This window comes from Rhipicephalus microplus, chromosome 9 (genome assembly GCF_043290135.1).
Source record: "Rhipicephalus microplus isolate Deutch F79 chromosome 9, USDA_Rmic, whole genome shotgun sequence".
Lineage (NCBI taxonomy): Eukaryota > Metazoa > Arthropoda > Arachnida > Ixodida > Ixodidae > Rhipicephalus > Rhipicephalus microplus.
This window is the reverse complement of record NC_134708.1, coordinates 106,920,070-106,945,297: the sequence shown is the minus strand read 5'-3', so window position 1 is coordinate 106,945,297 and position 25,228 is coordinate 106,920,070. Positions and strand designations below refer to the sequence as shown.

Below are 25,228 nucleotides of genomic sequence, written 5' to 3'. Positions count from 1 at the left end.
TTTCTTTGAAGGTGTAATTTTCTTTGAAGGTGACCTGTATTGCTTTCTTGCTCATAGCAATGAGCACACTATGTAAGCTTTGTGATTATCTAACCACGAAACCATTGTCCGGTCCTGCATCTGAGGTGCTAAACTTTTGTTGAAAGATCAAGATGTCTAAATATAGGCTTGCTATGCTTGCGAAAAAGATGTTGGCCCTTCTACCTACCAGTGTAACTATTAAACGGATTTCAGTTTGGTGGGGTGTGCGATGTAATGGCGTTGCACTGCACTGAAGCCCAAATCATTGAAAAGTTTATTATTTTTAAACGAAAACTTGTAATCAGTCTGTATAGTGCCTGTGATGTGTCGTTTGCTTATGTTTCCATTTGATATGTTGACTAAAATGCCACATTATTGATTATCGAAAAACTTTATTATGTCTTCACAACAAACCATGCAAATGTCGAGCCGGAATGGTGCCAGGCTTGGGCTTTTGTTTTTGTATGTCGGGCCGGGTGGGCTCGCATTCTTCTAGCGTCAAGCTTGGGTGGGCCTTTGATGGAAATGCACAGCTTTACTTGTCATTTGCGCTGGCCATTAGAGTAGGTGGTACTTGCGGTCAAAGTTCTGTTTAAGTGCACACCATGCCTGAATCATTTTTGTTAACAAGGTGCCTTTTAGTGGCTAAGTTTATCACAAGTGTTTCATTTCTCTGAGATTCCTGTTTGAGTGAGTTGCGCTTTATCTGATGCCAGTTAACTGCATCATATTTAAAATTTTTTTGTTCATAATACATACATTAATGGCAGCTTGTATTGTATTGTAACCTGTGTTACCTTGGTGTCAAACACAAGATGAAATGCGCGTGTTCGGCTTTTTCTACCTGATTCCATCAAAACTTTAGACCCAAACCTGTAGCCAGGAGACCCCCCCCCCCCCCCCAGAATTCTGATTGAGGGAGTTGTTTGTTGTTTTACCAAAAATAAACAGTTATTTTTCAGAAATAGTGAAGACCTTCTGCAAGTGCCCCCCCCCCCCCCTCTTTCGTCTTGGGAACAATTTTTGCCTACAGGTCTGTGATGACCGTATGCTTATACAAGCAGTGATTGCTACTCAAAAGGATGCATGAAAACAATATAAACTAAATTACAAAAGAAAATTCTTGTGTGTTTATTAAAAGTAAAATTACAACAAATTTCACAAGCAATCACTCTGCACTCAATTGTTTCTTGTTTCACGCTAACGTGAATGCTCACATTGAACCCGTTATCACGATGCAACTTTCACAGTTCTCTATGCTTCATTTAATATTTCAGATAGTGTCCTACATATGCTACCTGAGCAATGTGGTCACACAAACTGTGTTCAACAAAGTTTGGTACCCTATACATAGTGTTCATGTGACGTCACTTCTGCCGTTGTCGCCATCTCCCGCCATGCCTGGGTACATCACTGGGTACCTACAGCAGTTTGCGTGCTGCAGCATGGTTTGTTGAGGGCTCGTCATCTGTTGCTGATGATGGAGACCGTTTTAGGGAATCAATCGATCAATTTTTAAAAAACCTGACCACTCAACTCAAACCGAACGGCTATACTTCAAATTGTGAGTGAACAAATAGCATTTCACATCCATTTTACAATTTGTTTGAATGCAATACCCGAATTCCCATGATCGCCTTCAAAATTTTAACCGCCTCCCTGACACGCTGATTGTGCACGCAGCGGTTGCGGACAAGTTTATATATACAGTACCTATCTCTGTTTGCAGGTACGTGCATGGATAAAGCACTTACCCGTAATGAAGTTACACCTGAAGACGCCAATACCACCGGTTCTTCAAGTCGCATTTGTTAATCTTCGCCAGCCAAACATGCCGGTGCTTTTCGAAAAATCACAATGTGCGTTTTCAATTTTAGGTAATAACTTTAGGCAAACAGAACACCCTGACGCTCTGCTCCCTCTTCGTGGACTGCTATATTGTCACGGGGTCGTCACGTGGCCGAAGACAGGAGACTTTATGTTGGGATTTAGCTGTTTATTTCTGCGAACCTTTGCCCGGTATACGGAAAGTTCGATTACAGCAGCAGTCTTGCACAGATAGCAGTGAACGGAGCGTCGGCCGTCGATCAACTACTGACAAGCGGCGAAGCGCGTCGGCATTTATACTCTTGCCGTCGAATGTTCTAGCGTTATCGCTGGCAGTGGCGTAGGTTCCAGAATAATCTGTACAGTTCACAGAGTAGGCGTGATCTTATCGAAATGATCTACTACAGTCCGGAAGCTTCTCGAAAACTGCAGGCGCGGTTTGCGCTGAGTATTGAGTAGTATTGAGTATTGAGTACCTTAAACTCGAAGAGGCCGTCCGGTGTTATAAACGCCGTCTTCTCTCGGTCTCTTTCGTCGACTTTGATTTGCCAATAGCCAGTCACGAGGTCTGATGAAAAGTACTTGGCGTTATGGAGCCGATCAAGTGCGTCGTCTATTCGTGGGAGAGGATACACGTCCTTTCTTGTGATTTTGTTCAGGCGGCGATAATCGACGCAGAAACGTAGGGTTCCATCTTTTTTCTTCACTAACACCACGGGGGATGCCCATGGACTCTTGAACGGCTGGATAATGTCATCCCGCAGCATTTCATCAACTTGTCTCTTCATGGCCTCACGTTCTCGCGTCGAAACCCTGTACAGACTCTGACGGAGTGGTCTGGCATTTTCTTCGGTTACGATTCGATGTTTCGCGATTGGGGTTTGCCGAATTTTCGATGACGACGAAAAGCAATCTTTGTATTGCAGGAGCAGGGCCTTGAGCTGTTCTTGCTTATGGTTCGGAAGTCTGGGATTGACATCGAAAGCTATGGGAGGGGCTTGGTTCCTCTGAGCAGGTTCCGCAGAATCGGCGAGGGCGAAAGCGCTGGTGGCTTCGACAATTTCTTTGATGTATGCGACCGTTGTTCCTTTGTACTCATTGCTGAAATTCGTGAGCATAAGCGTTGCTTTGCCTCCCCGCAGCTCTGCGATTCTTCTTGCGACGCAAATATTTTGGGTGACCAACAGATGCTGACTGCCTTCAACGACGCCTTCCAAGTCAGGTGATTTAGGAGCGCTGACTGAAATAATGACGCTTGAGCGAGGCGGAATGGTGACTTGTTCTTCCAGCACATTCAAGGCATGGTTTCCTGACGGCGTGCGTGGCGGTAGTGCTTCTTGTGTGGATAACACTATGGACTTTGTTTTTAGGTTGATGACAGCACCATGGAGGCATAAGAAGTCCATGCCAAGGATGACATCTCTCGAGCAACGCTGTAGGACTACGAAGTCTGTAGGATAAATACGGCCGTTAATGGTGACTCTCGCTGTACAGATTCCTGCAGGCATTAAGAGATGGCCTCTGGCTGTGCGGATTTCAGGGCCTTTCCAAGCTGTCCTAACTTTCTTTAACTTCGCGGCGAACGACCCACTGATGACAGAGTAGTCGGCTCCAGTATCGACGAGAGTGGTCACACTGTGGCCGTCGATAAGAACATCGAGGTCGCTAGTTCGCCGTCTTGCATTACAGTTAGGGCGTGGCGTCGGGTCACGGCTGCGTCGGCTTGTTCCGCTGCTTCCATGTTGCGTCGTCAGGTCACCTTCGGTAAGTGAGGTATCGCCGTCAGGGCTTTGCCTGGTTGGCATTGTGTTCGGAAAGCTTCGTGGCGGCGGCGTCGTCGGAGGAGGATCTTCGGTAGTTCGTCGCACAGCAACCGCACCTCCATCGGTTGCTGCCCTTAGTTTCCCGGATACGGGCTAAGAGACCGGCCCCGTGTTGGGCCAGAGTACTGCCGGTGGTGCGGTGACGTGCGGCGGCTGGGCGACGGCGAACGCGAAGGGCTTCGTGGTGTCCACTCAGTTCCTGTCAGGTAGTCGGCGATGCGACGTTCTCCTGGCTGTGGACGCGGTGCATTGACGGCTAAGCCATGCAGTCCCATCTGTCGGTACTGGCAATGGCGGTATGTGTGTCCGGCCTCGCCGCAGTGGTAGCAGAGCGGGCGGTGGTCAGAGGTGCGCCAGACGACAGTCTTCCTCGGCGCACTGCGCTGGGCCGCTGGCGAACGGTATGACGACGGTGGGGGTGGTGGCGGCGGTGGCGTCTGTCGAAGGAAGTGCGATGGGGCGGCGTTTTGGCGTGGACGGGGAGGAGCGTTGTGGCGCACTGCAGCGGCGTAGCTCATAGCTTCCGGCTCGGGCAGCAGTGCTTGAGGAATTCGAAGCGATTGCCGAACTTCTTCTCGCACAATGTCGGCGATCGAATCCACTTGAGGCTGCGCCGAAGGCAACAGCTTGCGCAGCTCTTCCCGCATGATCGCTCGGATCGTTTCACGCAGGTCTTCAGAGTTGCTGGCTTAAGCAGCAGCGCATTCTGGTGTCAGGCGACGATTATACTGTCGGGTGCGCATGTCCAGGGTCTTTTCGATAGTGGTCGCTTCAGCTACAAATTCTTGGACGGTGTTCGGTGGATTTCTCATCAGTCCCGCGAAGAGCTCCTGTTTGACCCCTCGCATGAGGAAACAAACTTTTTTCTCCTCAGGCATGTCTGGGTCAGCGTGACGGAGTAGGCGGGTCATTTCTTCTGTGAAAATGGCGACATTTTCATTTGGTAGCTGAACTCGGGTCTCTAATAAAGCGGCGGCCCTCTCTTTGCGAGCGGCGCTCGCGAATGTTTGCAGGAATGTGCTGCAGAAAACATCCCAGGTTTGGAGCGTGGACTCCCGATTTTCGAGCCAGGTCCTTGCGGTGTCTTCCAAATAGAAGAACACACGACGCAGCTTTTCGTCATGGTCCCAGTGGTTGAGGGCGGCCACACGGTCGTATGTTTCTAGCCAGGACTCTGGGTCTTCGAACGATGACCCATGGAAAATTGGTGGTTCCCTGGGTTGATGCATGACCATCGTGGGCTGGGACGCTGCGGTTGTCATTGTCGTTGTAGTTGCGGTCATGGCCTTGGTCTTCCGCGCCTTGTCTTGTAGAAGCCCGTACTCCGATGGTAGCCCTTGCTGTCGGCGATGTCATGTACCGCCTATAGTTTTTAAGAAGCTTCCGGACTGTAGTAGATCATTTTGATAAGATTACGCCTACTCTGCGAACTGTACAGATTATTCTGGAACCTACGCCACTGTCAGCGATAACGCTAAAACATTCGACGGCAAGAGTATAAATGCCGACGCACTTCGCCGCTTGTCAGTAGTTGATCGACGGCCGACGCTCCGTTCACTGCTATCTGTGCAAGACTGCTGCTGTAATCGAACTTTCCGTTTACCGGGCACAGGTTTGCCCAAATAAACAGTTGAATCCCAACATAAAGTCTCCTGTTTTCGGCCACGTCACGACCCGTGACAATATCAACTTGTCTCACCAGCAGCTGATAATTGCTCAAACTTGCATCGTTAGGCAAAACTGAACCGGCGCATGCACGAGGAAACAACACGGTAGCGGTCGGCCACAGAGTCAGTAGTAGGTACCCGGGCATATCGGTGGCGCATTTCAGAAGTGACGAATCGGCGCTGCGTGACGCACGTGCACACTATGTATTAAAGAGAAAGCGATTGACGGTTCACTCATTCTTTACAGTCGCGGTCTCGGACCTGAGCTAATGCTGGTGCAGAACGCATCTCTATTCAGCGGGGTCTGTGGGGCCCTTGCCGGCGGATGGAACTACGCCAGAACAGCCAGGGCCAATTACATTCGCAAGAACCAAGGAAGCACTTTTCTCAACCCTAAACAAGCAATGGTGGGTACACCTTTGGTTGCATTCTCTGCCAGGTTGGTAGATGTCCACACACAAGGCGCAAAATGTACTGCGGGTGTCGTCTTACCTCCTTCTGTCCTTGTCTTTATTGTGCAGTCAAGATGTTGAAACAAGAGGCGCAAAAATATGGCTCCTTTCACATGCCGAAATAAGGAAGGAAGAGGTCTAGAGGAGTGCAACCCCTTGACCCATTCCCTTGTTATTTGGCCTGCAAGAACAGCCATGTTTTTGTAGCCTATACATGAACTGACCATCCCAACAAAATGTGCTTCTAGACTACGGGTAAGTACAGCTGTGCCACTCACACCAAAGTGCTACATTGAAGTCACCATGATTCCCGGAAATTGTTATATGCTGCTGCAAAGCACAGAAACTGGTTTGTGTGGGTTCGTTTCGATTCCATCCAGTTTTAGCAGAAACCCTTAGCCGTGTAATGAACTAGGATTCTGCGTCATTTGCGATTTCGTACAGAACGTTCAATATGAAACTGACGTCATCGGCAAGAGTACGCCTAGTGTCTTGCTGTGCAGTGCTGACTTACATGATGGTATGCAGATACGTTGCACAGGTGACACCAAGAGGGTCATAAATTTGCCTAGTTAAGTTGATTGCATGGCCTCTGTGTTTTCGCCATGCAGTTGTCTTGCACACATTCCTCGCTCATCTACAGCTCAGCATAGTGCCTGTGCGTGCATGATTTTCCCTCGACATGAGCAACATAGGGAAACAGCGTTGCTTCGTTGTCAGCTGCAAATCGAACGACTAGGCAGCAGAGAAGCATCGGCACTGGCACTGTGGTGTTACGTTGCCTAAGTGGGTGGAGTCACGTTGACAGGCTACGCGTCCCCTTTCATGTGAGGAAGTAGAATGGCGAGACCTCAAGAAAATTTGAAACCAGCTAATACCGATGTCATAACTTCTGTAACTGCCTTAATATAGCGTCTATTCACAAAATTCTTGCAGCAGCATGTTTGCAAAGTAAAAGTGCGCGTATTTCTCTTGATTACAATTTTTGAACCTTGGAAGGAAGGAAGGAAAATAGGAGGAAAAGAACGGCTGGGAGGTTAACCAGCCTGTAGGCAGCCAGTTCGCTACCCTACTCATGGGAGGGGGATGGGGGAGATGAAAGATAGAGAGCAGAGAGGGAAGAGAGATCAACACAGCACATTCGGCAGCACACGCGTGCACACTCAGTCATAGTCCAGTCTTGTCTTTGGCAGTGTGTGACATTGCTGTTACAGCCGCTTGTTCAAGTCCGTGTCGCGTAGGAATTTCAACAGAGCTTTTGTCGCCTTCTGTTGCAATGTCTTCTCTCGGGCACTTGAATTGTTCGTGCTTCATAGGATCATTTGGACCTTGGGGTTGTTTACTGGCCCTTTAACCTTGTAGTAGCCACTCATCATAAAGCGTACTAACACAAAATTTGCACTGTTTTTTTTTGTTGTTGCAATAAGTACTTAACGACTCAGTTATAACATCTGCAAACTTCGTCTGCTTGAGTGCATGACAGTGAGCCCTCTTGCTACCTCTGATGATTATAGTCATGAGATTTCGTTGCAAAATGATTGATCACAACTGTGCTTGTCATCAACAAAATTGGTCCCACACAGAACAAATGAAGACAGTACCCATTGTACTCGTCTTTCCTGGCACTAGATGGCCACACTATTCCATGTTTGGCCATCTGTGTCTCGGTTTGCATTATATTGCCATTTCTTGTAGTCTTTCCATGTGGTGAAGCCGTCTAGAGTTATTTTTCTTTACGCGATCAGTGATATAAGGGAACCCCTTTGAATTGAAAGAGTGGTAGTGTCTCATTCAGAAAAAAGTCAACAAATTTTGTGCAAAATTTTTTTTCAGTAATTATGGCTTGTTTTTCTTCTTTCATACTGGTAGCAAAAGGATTAAATATTTGAAGGCATTTTTCTAGCACCCAGGCACAGTTTAGGTTTCAGAGAACGCTGAGAGAGGTGGGACCCTGTGGGGTTTTCGTGTAATTGCAGCTGGCCATGTGTGCGCACAATACAGTGACGTGCTTTCAGTGCACGCGGCACTGCACTCACAAGAGAGCATACACAAGGAGCATGGCAGCCTACATAAACTCGTATTGTTGGTGATTGTTAGTTAGTATTGAAACCAAGCTAATGTTGCTAGGTGGTCCATTTCACATGCAATTGCATGGCGTGAACGTTAAGGGGGCAGACAGATGTTAGACATTTTAAATGCGAAGCATTTTCTAGCAAACTTTGGTGACATTGAGCCTATCTATCTATCTAGCCGCTTACATTTGGGTGCTTCCGTGGTCACCCCCTTAACTTGGCGAGAACCAAAATTAGCATGGGAGGGTGAGATGGTTTGATGAATATGACGCGCTGGTCAAGACAAGAATTATGTCACAATGCCGTCCCGCATGTCGTCAAACAAACCACGCGCGGGTATGTGCCTTTGGTATGCGGGTATGTGCTACGGGTGATTGACACTTAGTATCTACCCAGGAAAGATGAGAACATGCACAGACAATTTTTATGCGTGAGCTTTAGACAATACCCAATATCGGTAGCGTCGACCCAATGAAGGCATAGAATAAATGTCAGTGTTAAGAAAAACCTGACATAGGCAGCGTTAACCTCCGACAAATGCAAATAATAAATTTCAGGGTCCCAGCAGGAATCGAACCCAAGCCTTCTGCTTGGCAGTCAAACATTCTACCAGATACCAGAGAGCTACCCCAGGTCTTGGAACTACTTTTCAAACGGATGCTAATCTTCGTGAAACGTCAATAGCGTTCCCAGTGCTGCCTACCTAATTTTATAAACATAACATATGTACTGATTTGATACAGCCGTTACTTTGGGTTAACCTCGATTGTGGTTAGGTTTCATGTGATTTATGTAGCAGTGTTCAGGTCCAGCATCTTTGCGAGTATCAGCACTTCATATCAGCTTCTCGTGTTGCTAACATGCACGTTCCAATTGACATCGTTTGGCATGTGCAAATAACTGGTTATATAAACATCTGCAACTCTTCAAAATATGCCCATGCGTGCAAAATTTGTACATATATATAGCGTCCTTTCATGACATGTCGCTCAATAAAAAAAAAAAATCAACACGGTCACCTTCTCTCCACATGCTTCGCATAACATTGATTCCCAGGTACGTGGGATCTGCCGAATTTTTTTTTTATTTCTTCAGTGATCTTGATCAAACTGCACAGGATTATGCAGTTTTTTCTTCTGATTTCAAATATTGAATTAGTTTTCCTGTAACTCGATCATCTTGTTCTTGAGATAACTTAAGTTCATTTTTTAATATTTAAGGCCGCCATAGAAAAACAAGTGCTTAATTTAAAGTGATATTTAAGATATGCCAACATAGACTAATGACAATAGATTGAAAGCATGCAAGAGTTTTTTTGTTTTTAGGCTTTTCTTGATTATTTTACAGTAAAATGAACTATATATATTCAAAAGCACTTGGACTTGTGTTACAATTTTCATTAGTAATAATTAAAAAGGCTTGTGCTCTAAATTCGGTTCCCATACTTGCATTCTATGCACGTACAGGTTTCCATTGCAAAAAGAATTAACCTGCCTTAGCTGCAGAGATATTGAGGCCTATAACAGTCGTAAATTTACTTCTCTGAGAAAAATGGATAAAACTGAAAACACGCAGTTTTTTCAAAAAGCAGCAATCATGGTGGACATGTTTTGCAATTCTCATAACGGTCCTCATAAATTCATAGCAGAGTTCCTAACACAGCTGCCGGCAAATCATAAAGAAGCCTTGAAGTCTGTTCCTCATTTTTTTGCAGGTTCTGCACGGTAACAGCACCAAGAATCTGGACAGTTAGAATGACATTACAAAAAAATTACCACTTTCTCGTGTGTGAAAATTTGCAGAGAAGCTGAAAAATACTAGCAGGAACGAAATTTCCCACTTTTAAAAAATAAATTTTTTTGTCACTTTTTGGTTCCAAAGACCAGTTTGCCCCCTTAAGATTGGTGTTAAATATGTTGTAGGGGTGTGTGAATACGAAATTTTTCGAATATGAATCGAATATGAATATTCATGTTCGAATATTGAATCGAATATCAAAGGACAAATGCCTCTACAGTAACAATAATTTAAGAAGATGTATTTATCTAAAAAAATACACAACAGCCTGTCTGTTAACACAACATACACTGTTATATGGAACACAATGCAAGTAATGACTAGCTGTTATCATGAAACATAATGACTACACGTTATCATGGAGGAATATGAGTTGCTCCACATGATCAGGCAGGAGGCGCTCCCTCCGAACAGAAAAAACCTCCACTGCCACTGAAAAGGCATGCTCGCTTCGAACTGAAGTAGCTGGTATGGGCAAGTACTTGGGGCAAAGCTTTGCCAGACTGGGGTATATGAAGGTGCCCACAGTCCGCCACCAGTCACATGGGTCACTGTCTTTCTTCAGTAGGGCTTCTTCAGAATACGCTTTAATTTCCCATTCTGAAGTAGACAGTGGTGTACTTGCTACTTGACTATTTGCAAGATTATCAAATGTACTCCAAACATCAGAGGATGGCTACACACACTGTTGTGGCTCCTGCGCTTTTGCTGCTGGCTGCACGACTTTCACAGCAGGGCATAGGACAACATCCTGAAGCACCAAATGTTTCAGCCACACCAACTTTTGTTTGTTGTTTCTGAATACCGTTGACTTGAAGCGTGGGTCCAAAAACATAGCCAAGCATGCTTCTTTGTCCTCAGTATATAAAGGTAATCTGGTATTGAGAGACCTTGCCAGTTCCTTATGAAAGCCTGTTGTGCCGCTAAAGTTGCTGAGGGAACTTAGCATGGTATCTGAGTGGAAAGTGATGGGTATTTGTCCGCACTAGTTATCACAGTTGCATCATATAAGGGCCTCAGTGCGTCCAGATATTCAAGAGCCTCTTTCCATTCTGCTGATCAGAGACCATCAATGCTGCTACTTGACGTTGCCAGCTCAACAGAGACAGCCTCCTTCAAGTCCAAGAGGCGGGACATCATTAGGTATTGGCTGTTCCACCTCGTATCTACATCTTGCACCAGACGAAGTGGATCCTTGCCGATCTTCTTCTGGTACTCATATAATCTCTTTTGCGCAGACGAGCTATGCTTATAGTGGCCCACGATGTGCCTCGCTTTCTTGCACAGATGGTCAATTGACGATGTGTTGGAGATTGCATCGTGAATTGCTAGCTGCAGGGTGTGGGCGAAACACACACGCTCAGTCCACGGGAGCCTTCTGACCGCGGCACGAATGTTGCGTCTGTTGTCTGTGACGATGTATTTGCGGCAGCCATCCGGTATTTCCCATTCTGCGCACATCTCGACAAGCATTTGCACAATGTTTTTGGCGGAGTGGCTAACAACCATGTGGTGAGTGTTAAGCGTGAACCGCTTTATCCTAAATCTTGTGTGAGAAGGTGGCAAGTGAAGCTCACATAACTCTCGTTGGCGCGTGATGTCCACATGTCGCTGGTAAAGGTCTCTGCAGATGTTCCCCCTTCAAAAGCACTGCTGAGCTCGTCCTTCACTTTCTTCCGTGTGTCATCAAACAAGCGCGGAACAAGGGTACGTGAAAGCATGGTGCGCGACGGTAGGCGATAGTTAGGCACAGCCTCTGCCATGAGTTCCTTAAATCCGCGGTCTTCAACAAAACTATATGGTTGCAAATCAAGCGCTACCATGGCAGCCACCTTGGCATTGAGTGCTTGAGTTTTCTTTTCCGACAAAGGGTCAGTACGGTGCACAAAATCAAATATCATTGACTGGTCTTTCTCTGGCGCACCTGCTGCAGTCATCCGGTACACCTTCATCGCGGTTGGGTGCTGTTTTAGATGGTTAACAAGAGGACTAGTCGTACCCGTCGGCGTTTTAAGTGTTTAAGTGTTGTAAACATTCAATATGTTTAGAATGCAGTCCAAGTTATTTAACGCATACTTGCCGGAAATACGACATAACTTAGAAATAAAATCCCGAGTTGGGACTAACCACTTTCGAGCATGCTGTATAACTGTGCGAGTGCTCACATGCGGAACTTCCTCAAAAAAGGAAATAAATGCGACGTCATGGTACAAATTACCACTAGAACTCTTTTTGTCACTTATTATGTTTTCTAACCGAAGCGTTTGCCGACGGTGACGAAGTTTCTGCTTTAGCACGCGCGTGCACTGTCGTGCGTTATCAAGCGATGGTTTGATGAGACAACGCAACAACGGTTAAGCTTCGTTCCTGCACACGAGGTCCCGCATAGTGAACGTCTGGTAGTGCAGCACGTTACGGCGGCATACGAAAAGCGTGCAATACGTTTACACGAACGTCAACTTTGCTACTGATTGTTAAACGTCGCTGGCCGACATAGTGCCTCCGTGCACTTGTGACGCTTATTGCCCCTCTGGGCAACGTTTTAATATCTCTGATCCCAGTAGAAATATTAAAGAAGAGTTATTTTCCGCATGATAATCCAATCAAATATTCGATATTGTCGAATATTCGAAGTGATTCGAATATTCGAACTTTTCGAATACACTTTTTTCGAATCGAATACGAATAGTGCGAATTTAATATTCGACGAATATTCGAAACTTTCGAATATTCGCACACCCCTAGTTCTAGGCTATATTATCTATAAATGTTTTAGAGATGATGTGTGTGTGTCCACGCAAATTCATATTACTAGTTATCTTACATTCAAAATTTTGTATTGGTACTGCTTTAATACCTCAGCTGAAAAGTAAAGTTCTACTGACTCACTAACTGCAAACAGTGCTTTGGCGCTTTTCAGTAACATAATGAAAGAGTGTTTTTTTTTTTGCTCGCTTCTGCAAAAGTGCTCGCTTCTGCACAGCTATGCACTTTTCCTTCACCGGAATTTCGTGTTTTCTTCTGCACGAAATTCTCCCAAAGCCATCGGAGCTGTCACACTCCCTGCCACTGTGAAAATCTCTACAGTACTATGGCATAATCGAGACAAGCTTTAAAGCCCTGCAGGGCAGCTTTTCTGCACTGCGAAGCTTGTTGGACATTGATGGCATGGTTTATTTTCATTGCACTTGTGATGTACAGTGAAGAGTCCTATGTGTTCAGACAGTGTGGTTTGCTTTGTGAAAGTGTGCACTGCTTTCTTCAAAAAAGAAGTATGCTGAAGGGCTGCCCCATAAAATACTAATAGAATGTGAGGTGCACAGAAGTGCCAGTTTGGGAGCTACAAAAAAAACCTGTCTTGTTATGCAGCTGTCATCAGAAGTGAAACTCGTACACATCAGTGCGCACTACACAGTGCATCTAACAATCCCAGCACCGAAAGTGTTGCACCAATTTTTGCAGTGTGCAAAAAAGCTTTCTTGCCTTTATTTTTTTATTCTTCAATCGCAATAGTATTATGGATTCTTTAAGCGGGCCAGTACCCGGTGCTGCCGATATGTTGCGGTGCTAACAGGCATCTACTGTTTGTGTGTGAAGCATTTGTAAGATCTCCAGGAGCAGAAAGTGCTTTTGGCTGTTAAGCATAGTTTGTGAGTGCATAGATGTATTAAAGAACAACACATCTGCCAAAAAAAAGCAGTTTGTGCGTCCTTCTTTTACATGCCTTCATTGACACCCACTAGCTATGCGCAACAATATGCACTCAAGAAGGTATCTTCTTAGTTCCATCGCTTCTGCAGCCAGAGTATAGTCCTTAAGAACAACCTTTTGTGCTTTGTTAAAAATCACTTGTGGATGCATGCCAAGGTGCAGGAAAAAAGGAAATCATTTTAGTTTCTTCGTTTAGATGTAGTATTTGGACTGTTCCTTGTGGGCTGTTTGATAATACATTTGTATTGAAGTTTAATGAGGAATGCGTATCAGAATAATTCTTTTGTTTGAAGATATCAATGTTAGACTCGTACTTATGTAAAATTCATTTGATTACAAATTAAGTTTGGGGATATTGAAATAGGTCGTGTGTGCTCAGATGTAGCACTGCCTGATGGTTGAAGATACACTTTTACAATGCACACACTGCAATAATGCTGCAGTGGCACTGTGCCAGTATTAAGGAAAATTGAATGGCAATGAGATTACATGTGATGCTGAAGAATACTTTACATTTTCATGTTCGTTTTCATTTCTTCCTTACAGAGGGAGCTCCAAGATACAATGTTTTTACAATTTCTCAGAGGTGCCTGGAAACTTGGCTGGAGGATGACGGCCTTTTCAGCGATCTACATGTTAGTGAAATGTGACTCCAGACATCATTGTGTGGTAGTCATTAAAGAGACCTTGCAGCACTTTTTCAAGTAATGATCTAATTGATTCATCAAAAGAGTCGGTTGTCTATGAAGTCGGCAGCCACAGAAATTTTTTGAATCCGTCAAGTTCAAGCTGAGTTACAGGGATTTGCGTCACGGTTCAAGCGCTTTCTCTCTCTACTTGCACCAGCGAGTGTGCTAAAATCTATGCGGGGAGGGGAATGACAGAAGGGAAAGAAGGTGCGTTCCTTTGTCTGCACATGGCATGACCTTGAGCTCTTTCTCTTTATTTTTTCTCCGAACATGCAACTTAATTCCAGTGCGATAGCTTGTGTGCTTGCAGGGAGGCATGTGATACCTGCAGCAGCCATGGTAACAATGTCAGGCAAGATGCTTAAGTCAGCCAACAATTGTGGACTTTGGGTATATGGTGTGGTAGTTTGGCTATTGGCGACGCTCGAAGTGCCGACGACGCCACTGCCACCACGGGTCAGAAGCGTTGACGGGCTCAGGTGAGCAGTGTTCCCAGGAGCGTGTAGGTGGGTGCAGGGAAGCATGTGTATTTCATCGTTATTTGGTGATTCTATCGCCCTTCACCAATGTCAAGGAATAACTGCTACATTGTTGGCTGCTTGAAAACATAGTACAAAAGCTCACCAGGAACATACTTTTACAACTTTCCAGTGTTGTTTCATGAGCAGAAGCAACTGCGGCGATGGACTGCGGCAATGTAGTTGCCAGTTAGCTCAAGAAATAGCTGACACTGTTACTGTACCTGAGACACCCATCCCTGCATGCTTCGCTCCTTGTAGTTAATTTCTTTCTTTTTTTTTCTTTTCGTAGGACCGTTGCTGTGGCAGGATTTACGTACAGAAATAAGTTTGGCATCGCCGAGAATGTTGCCGCAGGAGGTAAGCAGGATTGCTTTTCACTGCATTTGTACAGGAAGCTATAGTAACCGCAGTTCACTTTAATATAGTAGTAGCATTTTAACACTTCACTGTGCCAGTTCTTGTTAATTAGCTAGTTCTATTAGTAGTGTGAATTGATCAGCACATTAGTGTGTCACATGTCCCTTTGTGACATTGATGTATTTTTTTAGTGGTCATAAGACTCGAGCAAGAATTCTATCCTTACAAGTGCTTTGATTGAATAGTATCACATAGTTGTGACGATGAAAAAAAATGCAGCCAGTAAAGATGAAACTCTTTATTGGGCAAACTAGTACCCAGCTAAGGATGTATACTCAAAGTGTAAACAAGCAAGACGCTCAAACGTCATTCATCAGTAATCTGATCATCAGCAGAATGTATCGTCTTTTATGCATAGGTCACGTATGCAGACTAATTAGAATAGTCTAAAGTAATCCAGAAGTTTCTCAAGCATTGCAGTGCGGTCTCTGCTAAGCAGCGATTTCAATGTTTATTTAGCACAAGACATTTATGTGTATATTAACATATATATGACAGTTTTGTTGGTGAAACCTAATTTCATCAAAAATAAAATAGGCACACACAGCAATAGGATTTAAAAAGCTTGCACTTCATAATTAAGGGAAGTATCGGAGGCTCTCAAAGTTATCTAGATTGTTTTTTTTCTGCAATGATGCTCTGTTGTTCCTTATAGGCAAACCACTTTAGTGGTGAAAGGTTTCCTGCAGGATTTTCAGTAATGTTAGGCTTCAAAATAAAAATGTAAATTAATTGTTCTTAATTTATTCTAAGCTTGTAAAATATGATGATTGCTACTGTGCAAACTCAGGACTAGGACGTGGAGACACGAGGATGAATGATACCTTCCTACTAGGTTCGTTGCACAGAACATAAAAATACAGGGCCTGTTAGAAAAGTATCCGCCCTTCGATAGAAGAAAAAAAAAACTAGCATAATTAGAGCGTTGGAAACGTAATCGCCTTCATAGTAGTCCCCTTGGAACTCCACACACTTCTCTCAGCGGTGCTGCCATTGTTGGAAGAATTCTGAGGCCTCTTTGGGAATGGAGTTTAACTCAGCAGTCGTTGCAGCCATTAATGTCCTGCCTTGTCTAAAATTGCTCTCCTTTCAATGTCCTCTTGAGTTTGGAAAACAGCCAGAAGTCGCAGGGGGCCGTCTTAAAAGAGAAAGGAGCCTGTTGAACTACAAGAGTCAGACTTCTCAGCGAAAAAGTCTGAACCAAGTGTGAGGAATGTGCAGGAGCTTTGTCGTGATGGATGTGCCAGTTTTCTGTTGACCATAACTCGGGTCTCTTGCGCCGCACAGCATCACGCAGGCGACGGAAGACATTCCTGTAGTGCTTTTTGGTGATTGTTTGTCCATGTGGAGTGTACTCATGGTCTACAATTTATTTATTATTTAATTATTTATCAATACTGTAACCCTCATAGAGGGATTTAGCTGAGTGGGTATACATTTATTAAGTTTACAAATTGGCAAACAACAAAAATAAAACGGAAAGTATGTACAGGCCTTCAGACAAAACACAAAAAAAGACACTACGGGAGTCAAATAAAGCATTCATCATCACTCTGACATTGCTGCGCACTTGGTTGGCCTTCGTAACATGGATTGCTTCCATTGTGACGACTGGGATTTGGTTTTCGCGTCATGCTCGTACACCCAAGACTCGTCACCAGTGATAATGATGTTCACGAAGTTAGGGTCACTGCTTGTGAAATCCAGAATGTCCTGTGAGACTTCAACACAAAGGTGCTTTTGCTCCACCGTGAGCAGTTTCAGAACGAATTTTGCCACAGCTCTCCTCATGGCTAAATCTTCTGTCATAATGAAATGTGCAGACAAAGTGCTGATGCCCACCTCTTCCACAATTTCTCGGGTAGTCACACGGCGGTCCCGCATCACCACAGAGTTCACTTTGGCAATGACCTGGTCATTTTGGCATGTTGATGGCTGACCCAAGCGTGGCTCGCTCTCCGCCGATGTGCGGCTGTCTTTAAAGTGGTTGTGCCACTCCTTATCCTGTGTGCAGCTCGTAGCGTCCTCACCGAAAGCCATCTTGATCTTCCCAGTGGTTTCCAGTTGGCTATCGCCCAGCCTCTGACAAAATTTGAGGCAGTAGCACTGCTCCAGGCGCTCCGTCGTTTTCTTTATAATGAAAAACCGATAAGCACTGTGCACTACTTCATTCAAACACTGCGTCTCAGCGACTGACACTGTTGGCAGGCGAGAAAAAATTCACACATGCGCAGGAAGGTTCAAGTTTGGCTGATGCAAGCGTGCTTGTTTCAAATCCACCAGGTGCTCGCAAAAAAAGTAAGGTCAGATACTTTTCTAACAGACCTCGTATATGGACGACAAAAGCATGTGACAAAGGATGAGCAATGTAAAGTAGAGCAATGCAATAAATTCAAATAACAGAAACCAAAGAAAAACAACAAAATTAAAAACTACCACTTCGTGCTTGTGCCAAGTGACATTTTCTTTGCATTTCTCAACTTTTTTGCATTGCTCACCTTTTGTACCATGTCTTTTGTCACCTACTATATATTTTCGCAGTCTGCAGAATAAACTCAGTTGGAAGTTAGTGCTTGTATGAGTTTGTCTCTGAGTTATGGTCTTCAGTTTGCGCTATAGCAATCAACATAACATACCAACCACCCCCAGCCGTCACCATTGTACATCATTTTTAGTGATATTTTAACGAATATCCAAAAGTGTACAAAGAAATGTGTTTTGCTATCAGCTGGAAACGTGTTCTGAAGTAGTTTATATGAATTGAAATGGCCAAAGAAAGGTACTGACAACAATCATCACTGAAGCAAAATGTGTTGAATCATTGCATGTTGCCTCTTCTAGCTTAGAGGCCAAAAAGTCAGGGAATAACAAAAAAAACTCAAAAAGAAGTTACAAAGCACATGGTGTGCGAGTGAACAAGAAGTAACAGTAGTAATACTAACTGATAAGAAGACAGCAGAGTGCAGCAGAGTAAACTACAACCAGGTTCAGCTGACATCTTAGTAGTAGTAGTTACCATCAACTCTTTCACAACTGAAAGAAAGAAAAAAGTTGTGCCAAAATTACTGAAAAAATCTTTTTGGCTCATTTTGTAGAACATTTTTTCTGAATAAAATGGTACCATTCTGTTGGGTTCCTTTATTTCACTAATCATGCAGATGAAAAAATATTGAAGGTTGCTTCAATACATGGCAATACAATGAAAAATGGTTATAAAATGAAAGCCAAGACACAAAAGTCTCAACATGGACAAGTGTGGTCATCTAGCATGAAAAAAAGAAGTGTACATTTAAGGGCTCATTCTCCTTTGTTAGACACAATAATAATAAGATCTAACAGACAATCATGCCAAAGAAAGTACAGGGGAATTTATTAGAAGTAATCGTGATATAAATGTGAAGAAAAGTGGACAAAAAGATAACTTACTGTGGGCAGGGATCGAACATGCGACCTTGGAATAACGCATCAGATAATAGAGCATGCGACGCTAAAGGGTTTAAGAGGCCATACAGCACTTTTAAAACATTAGTCGTAAAATGCTGCAGGTCACCAGCAGGGGCCGCGGTGGCAATGCAGTTCGCAATGCTCAAATCAGCCAATGGGGAGGTAGAGAGAGACACTAAAATGAAAGGCAGATCACAACCCCTTCTGCTCATCATACTATGAAGCCAACAATTGTAAGGTTTGTGCTTATGGAATCACTTGTCAAAGAAAGAACGAGCAACATCCAGCTGACTTTTAAACCTAATTGTAAATTTCATGCCACGCAATGTGCTATTACTGTTTGACTCGCATGTTTAGGGGAGCCTACGATGCAATGAAGCCATTTAGGTGGGTTACATGTGATAGAATGCACCTATACAATCACTTTAAACAATTTCAAATTTTGTTAACCTTTGAATTCGATTTGGAGTGTTTGCGAATGCCTTAATAGTCACCCTAGTGTTCACGCAGGCCCAGCTGTGAATCTCGTCGTGTTTGTAATTCATGAGTTTTTTTTGCCATTTTTTCGTCCAGCACTGTCGGGCTTCTTCTTCAAACTCAACATGGGCGTTCGTGGCTCACTCGTGGGCGCTGGGCTTGGGAGCTTACTTGGGTGAGTTGTGTTTGTTGTGCGGTCATTTTTTCTAGACACGGGAAGCTCTCACATGTATTCTTACTAGTTCGCGTACTGGTTTATTGATACACTTGATCCTTTTAATAAAAGACATGCACTGGGCCTTGCGTAAAGTGTCTTTCATAGCATTCTCATTTTCTGATAAACTTCTGTGTGAATGTCAGCACACTTGTGTCCACCGGTTGGCAATATAAACTGAGGTAACTCAGACTCAGAAGAAATTATTATTATTATTATTATTATTGCTTAGGGCTCAGCCTCACCAAAAATTTCAAAGAAGTGAAGTCACTCAGATTCGCGAAACTGTTCCTCGGCAATATTCACTTGAACTTAGACTGGCAAAATTTTGCTCAAGTGGACTCTCTTGGACTCAGACTCGCAGCTCTCTCTATATGTATATATGAGTGAGTTCGCCAATCATTGCTTCTGTCTTTTATGTCCAACTGATTCGTAGCTCTCATAAAAGGGCTCAACTGTATTTATTTATTTTGTGGGCACTTGTCGTCCTTCCTGGTGTGTTTTTTTTTAGAAGCTTATGTTTGAATTCTGTGAAGCAGGATTGCAAACAAAAGCACATGCAGAAGTGGGTGTGGGGACCGCACCAGAATCCTCCGTACATGAATTATGGAGGCCCATTACGAAATAGACTGGCAGACCTAGTAAAACAGTTGGAAACCAATAACAAAAAAAATGCATTCATAACTAAATTACAAACATAATACTCTGCATCAGAATAAAATATCTATAGCTGAAGTTTCTCAGTTCGTAAAAAATAATTTCATGAATGAAGCATTTAATAAGGAACTACAAATTGAATCTAGTACAGTAATATGCAAAAAAGTATGAACAGATGTGCATCATCATGGTATAATATTGCATAATTACAAAATATAGAACATAACCAATGAAAATAGAATGCGTTTGATAAAGAATTTATTTAACAGATATTTTTAGGTATCTTTTTTAAATGCATTTATTATACACTACGTGACCTTTTACTATTAGTATTGAACTGTGTTCACCTTTTTTACATTATGTTTGCTTGTTATTGCTTTTTTTTGTCATGCCTGTTTCTTCCTTATTACACTGTACTATGTAATGTATTTCCCCCTACGTAACACCCACTCTTGGGCCCTTGGGGTCAATAAATTAAATGAATAAAAAAAGTTCCAATGTTCTATAGTACAAAGGCTCTCATGAGAAACAGCTTGCTGTACTGATAATTTTAGTGAGTGCTGTACAGGAAGATTACCTGATTGTCAAACCAGAGTTTGTTGCAGACATTCTGCATAATAAAGTGCAGATATATACAGTTTCTCTAGGTTGCATAGCATTGCAATTGCCATAGTTCTCACACCTTGGCAATAGCAATGTAAACTGTAGTGTTCTACGATACATATGTGGTGCGCCATTGTTATACATATGTGCACAGAGGCATGAACAGTTCTAATACGTGAATTGCGTTTCCTGCAGTGCATTGTATGCACTCGCGAATCATGCATAGAAAGCTTCACTTTAAATAATGCCACATTTTCGCTGCAGGGATGAAGCAGCGAATGCGGCCAGATAGAATGATCTAAAAGTAAGGCTAGCAGCTAACTTTTTCAAAGAGATCCTACAACACTTTTTGAGCATGGTCAGAAAATGCTGGCGACAGCTAGTCGATGCTCCCGAGAAAACGGTGAGCCAAATATTATAGCGTAGCGCACTGCCTGGAATTCACAATAAATGATCAAAGTGGGCTATACATTGCTTCATCCTTTCTTCAGGAATGACACGATACAGGCTCAAAAATCACTCATCACAGCCATTGACTGATTTCAGCAGGGCGCGCTTGGTTGTCACTTAAGTTGCTGCGGGAGGCTGCGACTGTACACTATTGTACTGAAAAGCTGCGTACTCAAAAAAAAAAAAAAAAAGCGAGAAAAAGTGCTCAAGGTCGCGAGGCGAGCATGATGTATCTTCTGTCGCTGCGCCATCCTTCCTTGCTTAGTTTCCAGCACTTTCGTCGGGACGAGAGAAAAGAAAATGCAATCGTAGCATACGACGTAGCTTAGAAACTCCGCTCTTACTGGGTGGATTCCAAAAATTTTTGCAACGGTGAATTCGTGATGCAATAAGCTCCTTTAGTGAATCAATTCCATGGATACTTCAAAAAGTGTTGCAGGGCTCTCTCAAGATTCAGTCTGGCATAACTCTACAATGTAAGGGAACATGGCTGCAGCAGCGAGAAAAAGCAGCTTTAGTTCGCTCTATCCCTTCAACGCAATATTAGGGGTGAAAACACAGTGCGTACTGGGGCATGAGCCATCAGCTGATGATGTTCATCGACACAGCTTGTGCGCAACTGCGCTTATTTGATCAAATTTTGCAGTTCCTCCTAAATGATGTAGTCCACTCCCCCCTTGCCAGTACCTTTCCATCCTCCTTCGCCCGATCGAGCCGGCCGGCACGTTCCCTCTCTGCTTCACTTGTGTTCGTCAGCAGGGGTGCAACAGGCAAAATAGAATTCGGAGCAGTTTTAGAAGCAGCAAAATTTTTCTTCTGGAGCACAAAAATTCAAATTTGGAGCAGTATAAAAAATAAGTGTTACATGTAGAAAAAAAATATGTACAATCATTCAACTTGCCCTAAATTGTGCAGTGTGAATAAGAGAAGGGCTTTTTCAATAAAATTAGTATTATGAACCACCTCACTGAGCAAATAGTAATAATATCCTCATTTGCATTTGCCGTTTCTGACTCTGCAAATTCAAATGTGGAACTGCCAAGCTGGCGAGCTTGAAATTCAGAGATTCGTAAGTGTGGCGAAAAAGTAAAAACAGGCTCACAGTTTTTTTTAGGGCCTCAAAAATGTCATACACTGCTCCAAATAATTGCCAGTAACATTTTCAGACATCATCGGTTCTACTAGTACTCACAATTATGCCCTGTATAGACCCATTAGTAGTTGAACAAAATGTGCTGTGTCCCGTGATTAGTGCTAACAGCCCCTTCAAAATGGAAACGAATTTTTCCGCAAAACACTAATGTACTGCGGCGAAGCTGGATTAAGCTGCGTTCTGCACAAGTTGGAAAAAGTTGGCACAACTTCTTGTCTTGCTTCAAAGGTGTGTTCGACCAGATAAAGTAGCAACAGTGCGCGCTTGTTGGGCCGTCGACGACATCGGATATTCATCGTTGGGACGACGAAACTTCAATACAGAAAAATGTTTTATGTGCCGTTGCTGTGGCAAACAACGTGGTCGCCGGCAACGCTCATTATCGCAGCACGTTGAATCTCTGTTTGCGCATGGGAAATGCGGCATACGCTTTCAGCTTTAGTTGCTAACATGCCATAGACACGTTTGCCGACTAGGAAGGTCACATTTTTCGCGAAGTGTTGGTGGTTACACAACGCTTTCTTGTTTTCAAGTTGCGTCGCCTCACCAATAGGTATCCACAGCAGTAAGCGAACCAATGACGCGCAACTTTGTTACTTTATGTGGTCAATCGCGTGTGGCTAGTGCCACACGCGATACCTAATCGGAATATTTCTTGCACCATGGTTTAGGGTGCAGGGCCTGCAGACTTGGATTGATTAATGACGCAAGCTACAAGCAGATAGCCAATGTGGCTGCCATTGCTCGCTGAAATTAGCACAACTGAGAAAACTTCGAGGCTGGTCGGGTATTTTGGTGCATTGTGGCGTAATTTCAGCAAATTTCATGGTTTTGGCACAGCTTGGCTCAAAAATGTGGAATTGTACCAAATTGGCGCAGATGGTGCACCTCTGTCGTCGGCAGCCTTTGCATGCTATTGCTCACACGCATAGCATATAGCACACAAGGTGATGTTATCGAATAGGACATTAGAAGGAACATGATCATAATGGTAAGAGCCTTTTGGGTCCGCATATTGGTTATGAAAATTGAAAAATTCACCTCTTCATAGTGCAGCAAACAAATAGTGTGCTATTAGAGATTCACTGAGGCTTCTAAAGCTCTGTCAACAATTCATAACATGGTATATTTATTTGATATATGTACAATATCGATTGGTGTTGCAATTTATACTGTCAAAATAATAACTGTTGGGGCGCAATATTCCAAAACCATGATATTATTTTGAGGTGTGCCAAAGTGAAGGACGCTGTAAATTTTGACCACCTGGTGTTTTTTCAACGGGCACCTAAAGCTCAGTACACTGGACTCGAGCGTTTTCACCTCCACCGAAAATGTGGCCGCCACGGTTGGGTTTCGAATCGATGCTGTCATGGTGGCCATGTTTCACCCAATAGATTGGACAGTAGGCGGCCAGTCACAGGGCTGCAAATTTGTGATTTTTGAGGCATGCAGGTCTTCGACAGCAACAACACTGTTTAACAGTTCAGTCGTTTTGTTTCCACAGACTTGCATCAGGATCAGCGCTGACAGTAGGCACCAAGGCATTGGGGGTGACGGTGAAGGAATTTAGGTACTGGCAGCATGACTACTGGATGCAGGAGTACAGGTAGGACCCAGAGGGCTATGTTTGGTGGTATCAGTGTGAACTTTGTGCGCGCTGTTCTTCCAAAATGCAAAAAGTGAAATTTCCAAGTAGCGTGTTTGCTTGCTATCAAATACAGTGAGGTTTATTGAGATTACGTAGCTTTCTTTAGGTAAGTGTGATCGTGAAAGTTGATCGAGTTGCATAAAATTATGAAAATAATCAGTTAAGATAACGTGCTGCAAAGATGATTTGGCCTTTGCCCTTTCTTTGTTTCATAAAGACACTCAAGGTGCACATAATGTCTAGGACCCCTGAATCACCATCCTCAAGAAGTCAAGTTTTTTCGCTGTTTGTAGTTGTTGAATATGTCTGCTATGTATGAAGTATAATAAAAAATGTTGGCCGTTTGAGCTGATTTGCCGTTTTGGAAAATAGATGCAAGCAACAGTTGATATGCTTTGTCACTTCATGTGTTATATTAGAACATAGGTCCACCGTAAAAACTTAGCTTAACTTGTGAGCTCACAGCACAGCCACTTCATGGGTCTTTCGTGTTGAGAAGTGTTTCTTGTGCACAGGCAAGGATGCGCATTGGTCGCTACACGAGCACACTCACTAGTGTAACCTTTCTTTTGTACTTTTTTTGACCCTCTGATCTTGCACAGTCAATCGATGATGACTTGCAGTGTTGATTGCAGTGTTGAATGTGTGTTGAGATACTTATCTTTTCCAACTTTTTCAGTGAAAAGAAGGCCTTGTGGCTAAAGGAGAAAGCGGAGAGAGATTTGAAGTCATCATAACGTCAGTGCAGAAAGCTTCAATCTGAAGACCTTGTATAGTTGTTTAGCTGAAACCATGTATTAAATGCATTTGGCAATGCAGACTTGTTAATATTGTATATTGATAAATTTAGTTGCAGCATGAACACAACAAAAGGTACACAAAAAAACGTGCATGCGGCACTAATAGCAACAAAAGTATTTGTTTTCAAAACCCCACCAGACTTCATGCGCCATTGCCATTCGGATTGTGACGAATAACCAAGATGCAGTTGCGAGGAAGAAAAGGTTGCATTATTGCCGCAAGGTCTAATGATTTTGCTATCAAATAACTGAAATGTTATACGAACTAAAGCTAGCAGTTCCCTCCTTTGGAGTAAGACCTGGCATAACCAAAATGAAATACGGCGCCCCTAGCGAGAGATGCGATCCTTGTTTTGTTTATGGTTTCAATGTAAATTTTGTGATGCTAACACAAACAGTTCTCATACAAAGCTGTAATTCATCTGCTGATTAGTACTTGCAAAGATATGGCTAGGGCTGGTCAAAGAGTGCATTTTCATATTTTACATCCACATACAACAGCGCGCATTTTCTGCCGCGAGCATCCCCTTAAGATACTGCGTGATACAGATGGGGAGCATGTTTCATCTTTGCTAGACATTGCCCTACACTTGTTCGCCTTCCCTTGGATATAGGACAAGCGAAATAATGTTATTGATTTAGGCTTTATTTAAGGAATATGACCTTGTCTACAAAAATGCACACTGAGTGGCTATGTAAATGATATAACAATAAATATGAGTTAGAAAACAGAAATACTAGCCACAATTGTAATGCAATATAGCAATTATTAGTGGCGTCTT

At 43.4% G+C, this 25,228-nt stretch overlaps 1 protein-coding gene across 1 annotated transcript in view; it reads left to right on the top strand.

Annotated features, from left to right (window-relative positions):
• The window catches only part of 140up (RPII140-upstream gene protein), a 31,803-nt gene extending 7,339 nt beyond the window's left edge, over positions 1-24,464 (top strand). The window contains exons 2-7 of the mRNA XM_075874216.1: positions 5,586-5,745; positions 13,917-14,005; positions 14,870-14,937; positions 19,015-19,093; positions 23,503-23,604; positions 24,326-24,464. Of these exons, the coding sequence (XP_075730331.1) occupies positions 5,586-5,745; positions 13,917-14,005; positions 14,870-14,937; positions 19,015-19,093; positions 23,503-23,604; positions 24,326-24,383 (556 nt within the window). The 3' untranslated portion in view covers positions 24,384-24,464. The remainder of the gene's footprint in view (positions 1-5,585; positions 5,746-13,916; positions 14,006-14,869; positions 14,938-19,014; positions 19,094-23,502; positions 23,605-24,325) is intronic.
• Positions 24,465-25,228: the final 764 nt, after the last annotated feature.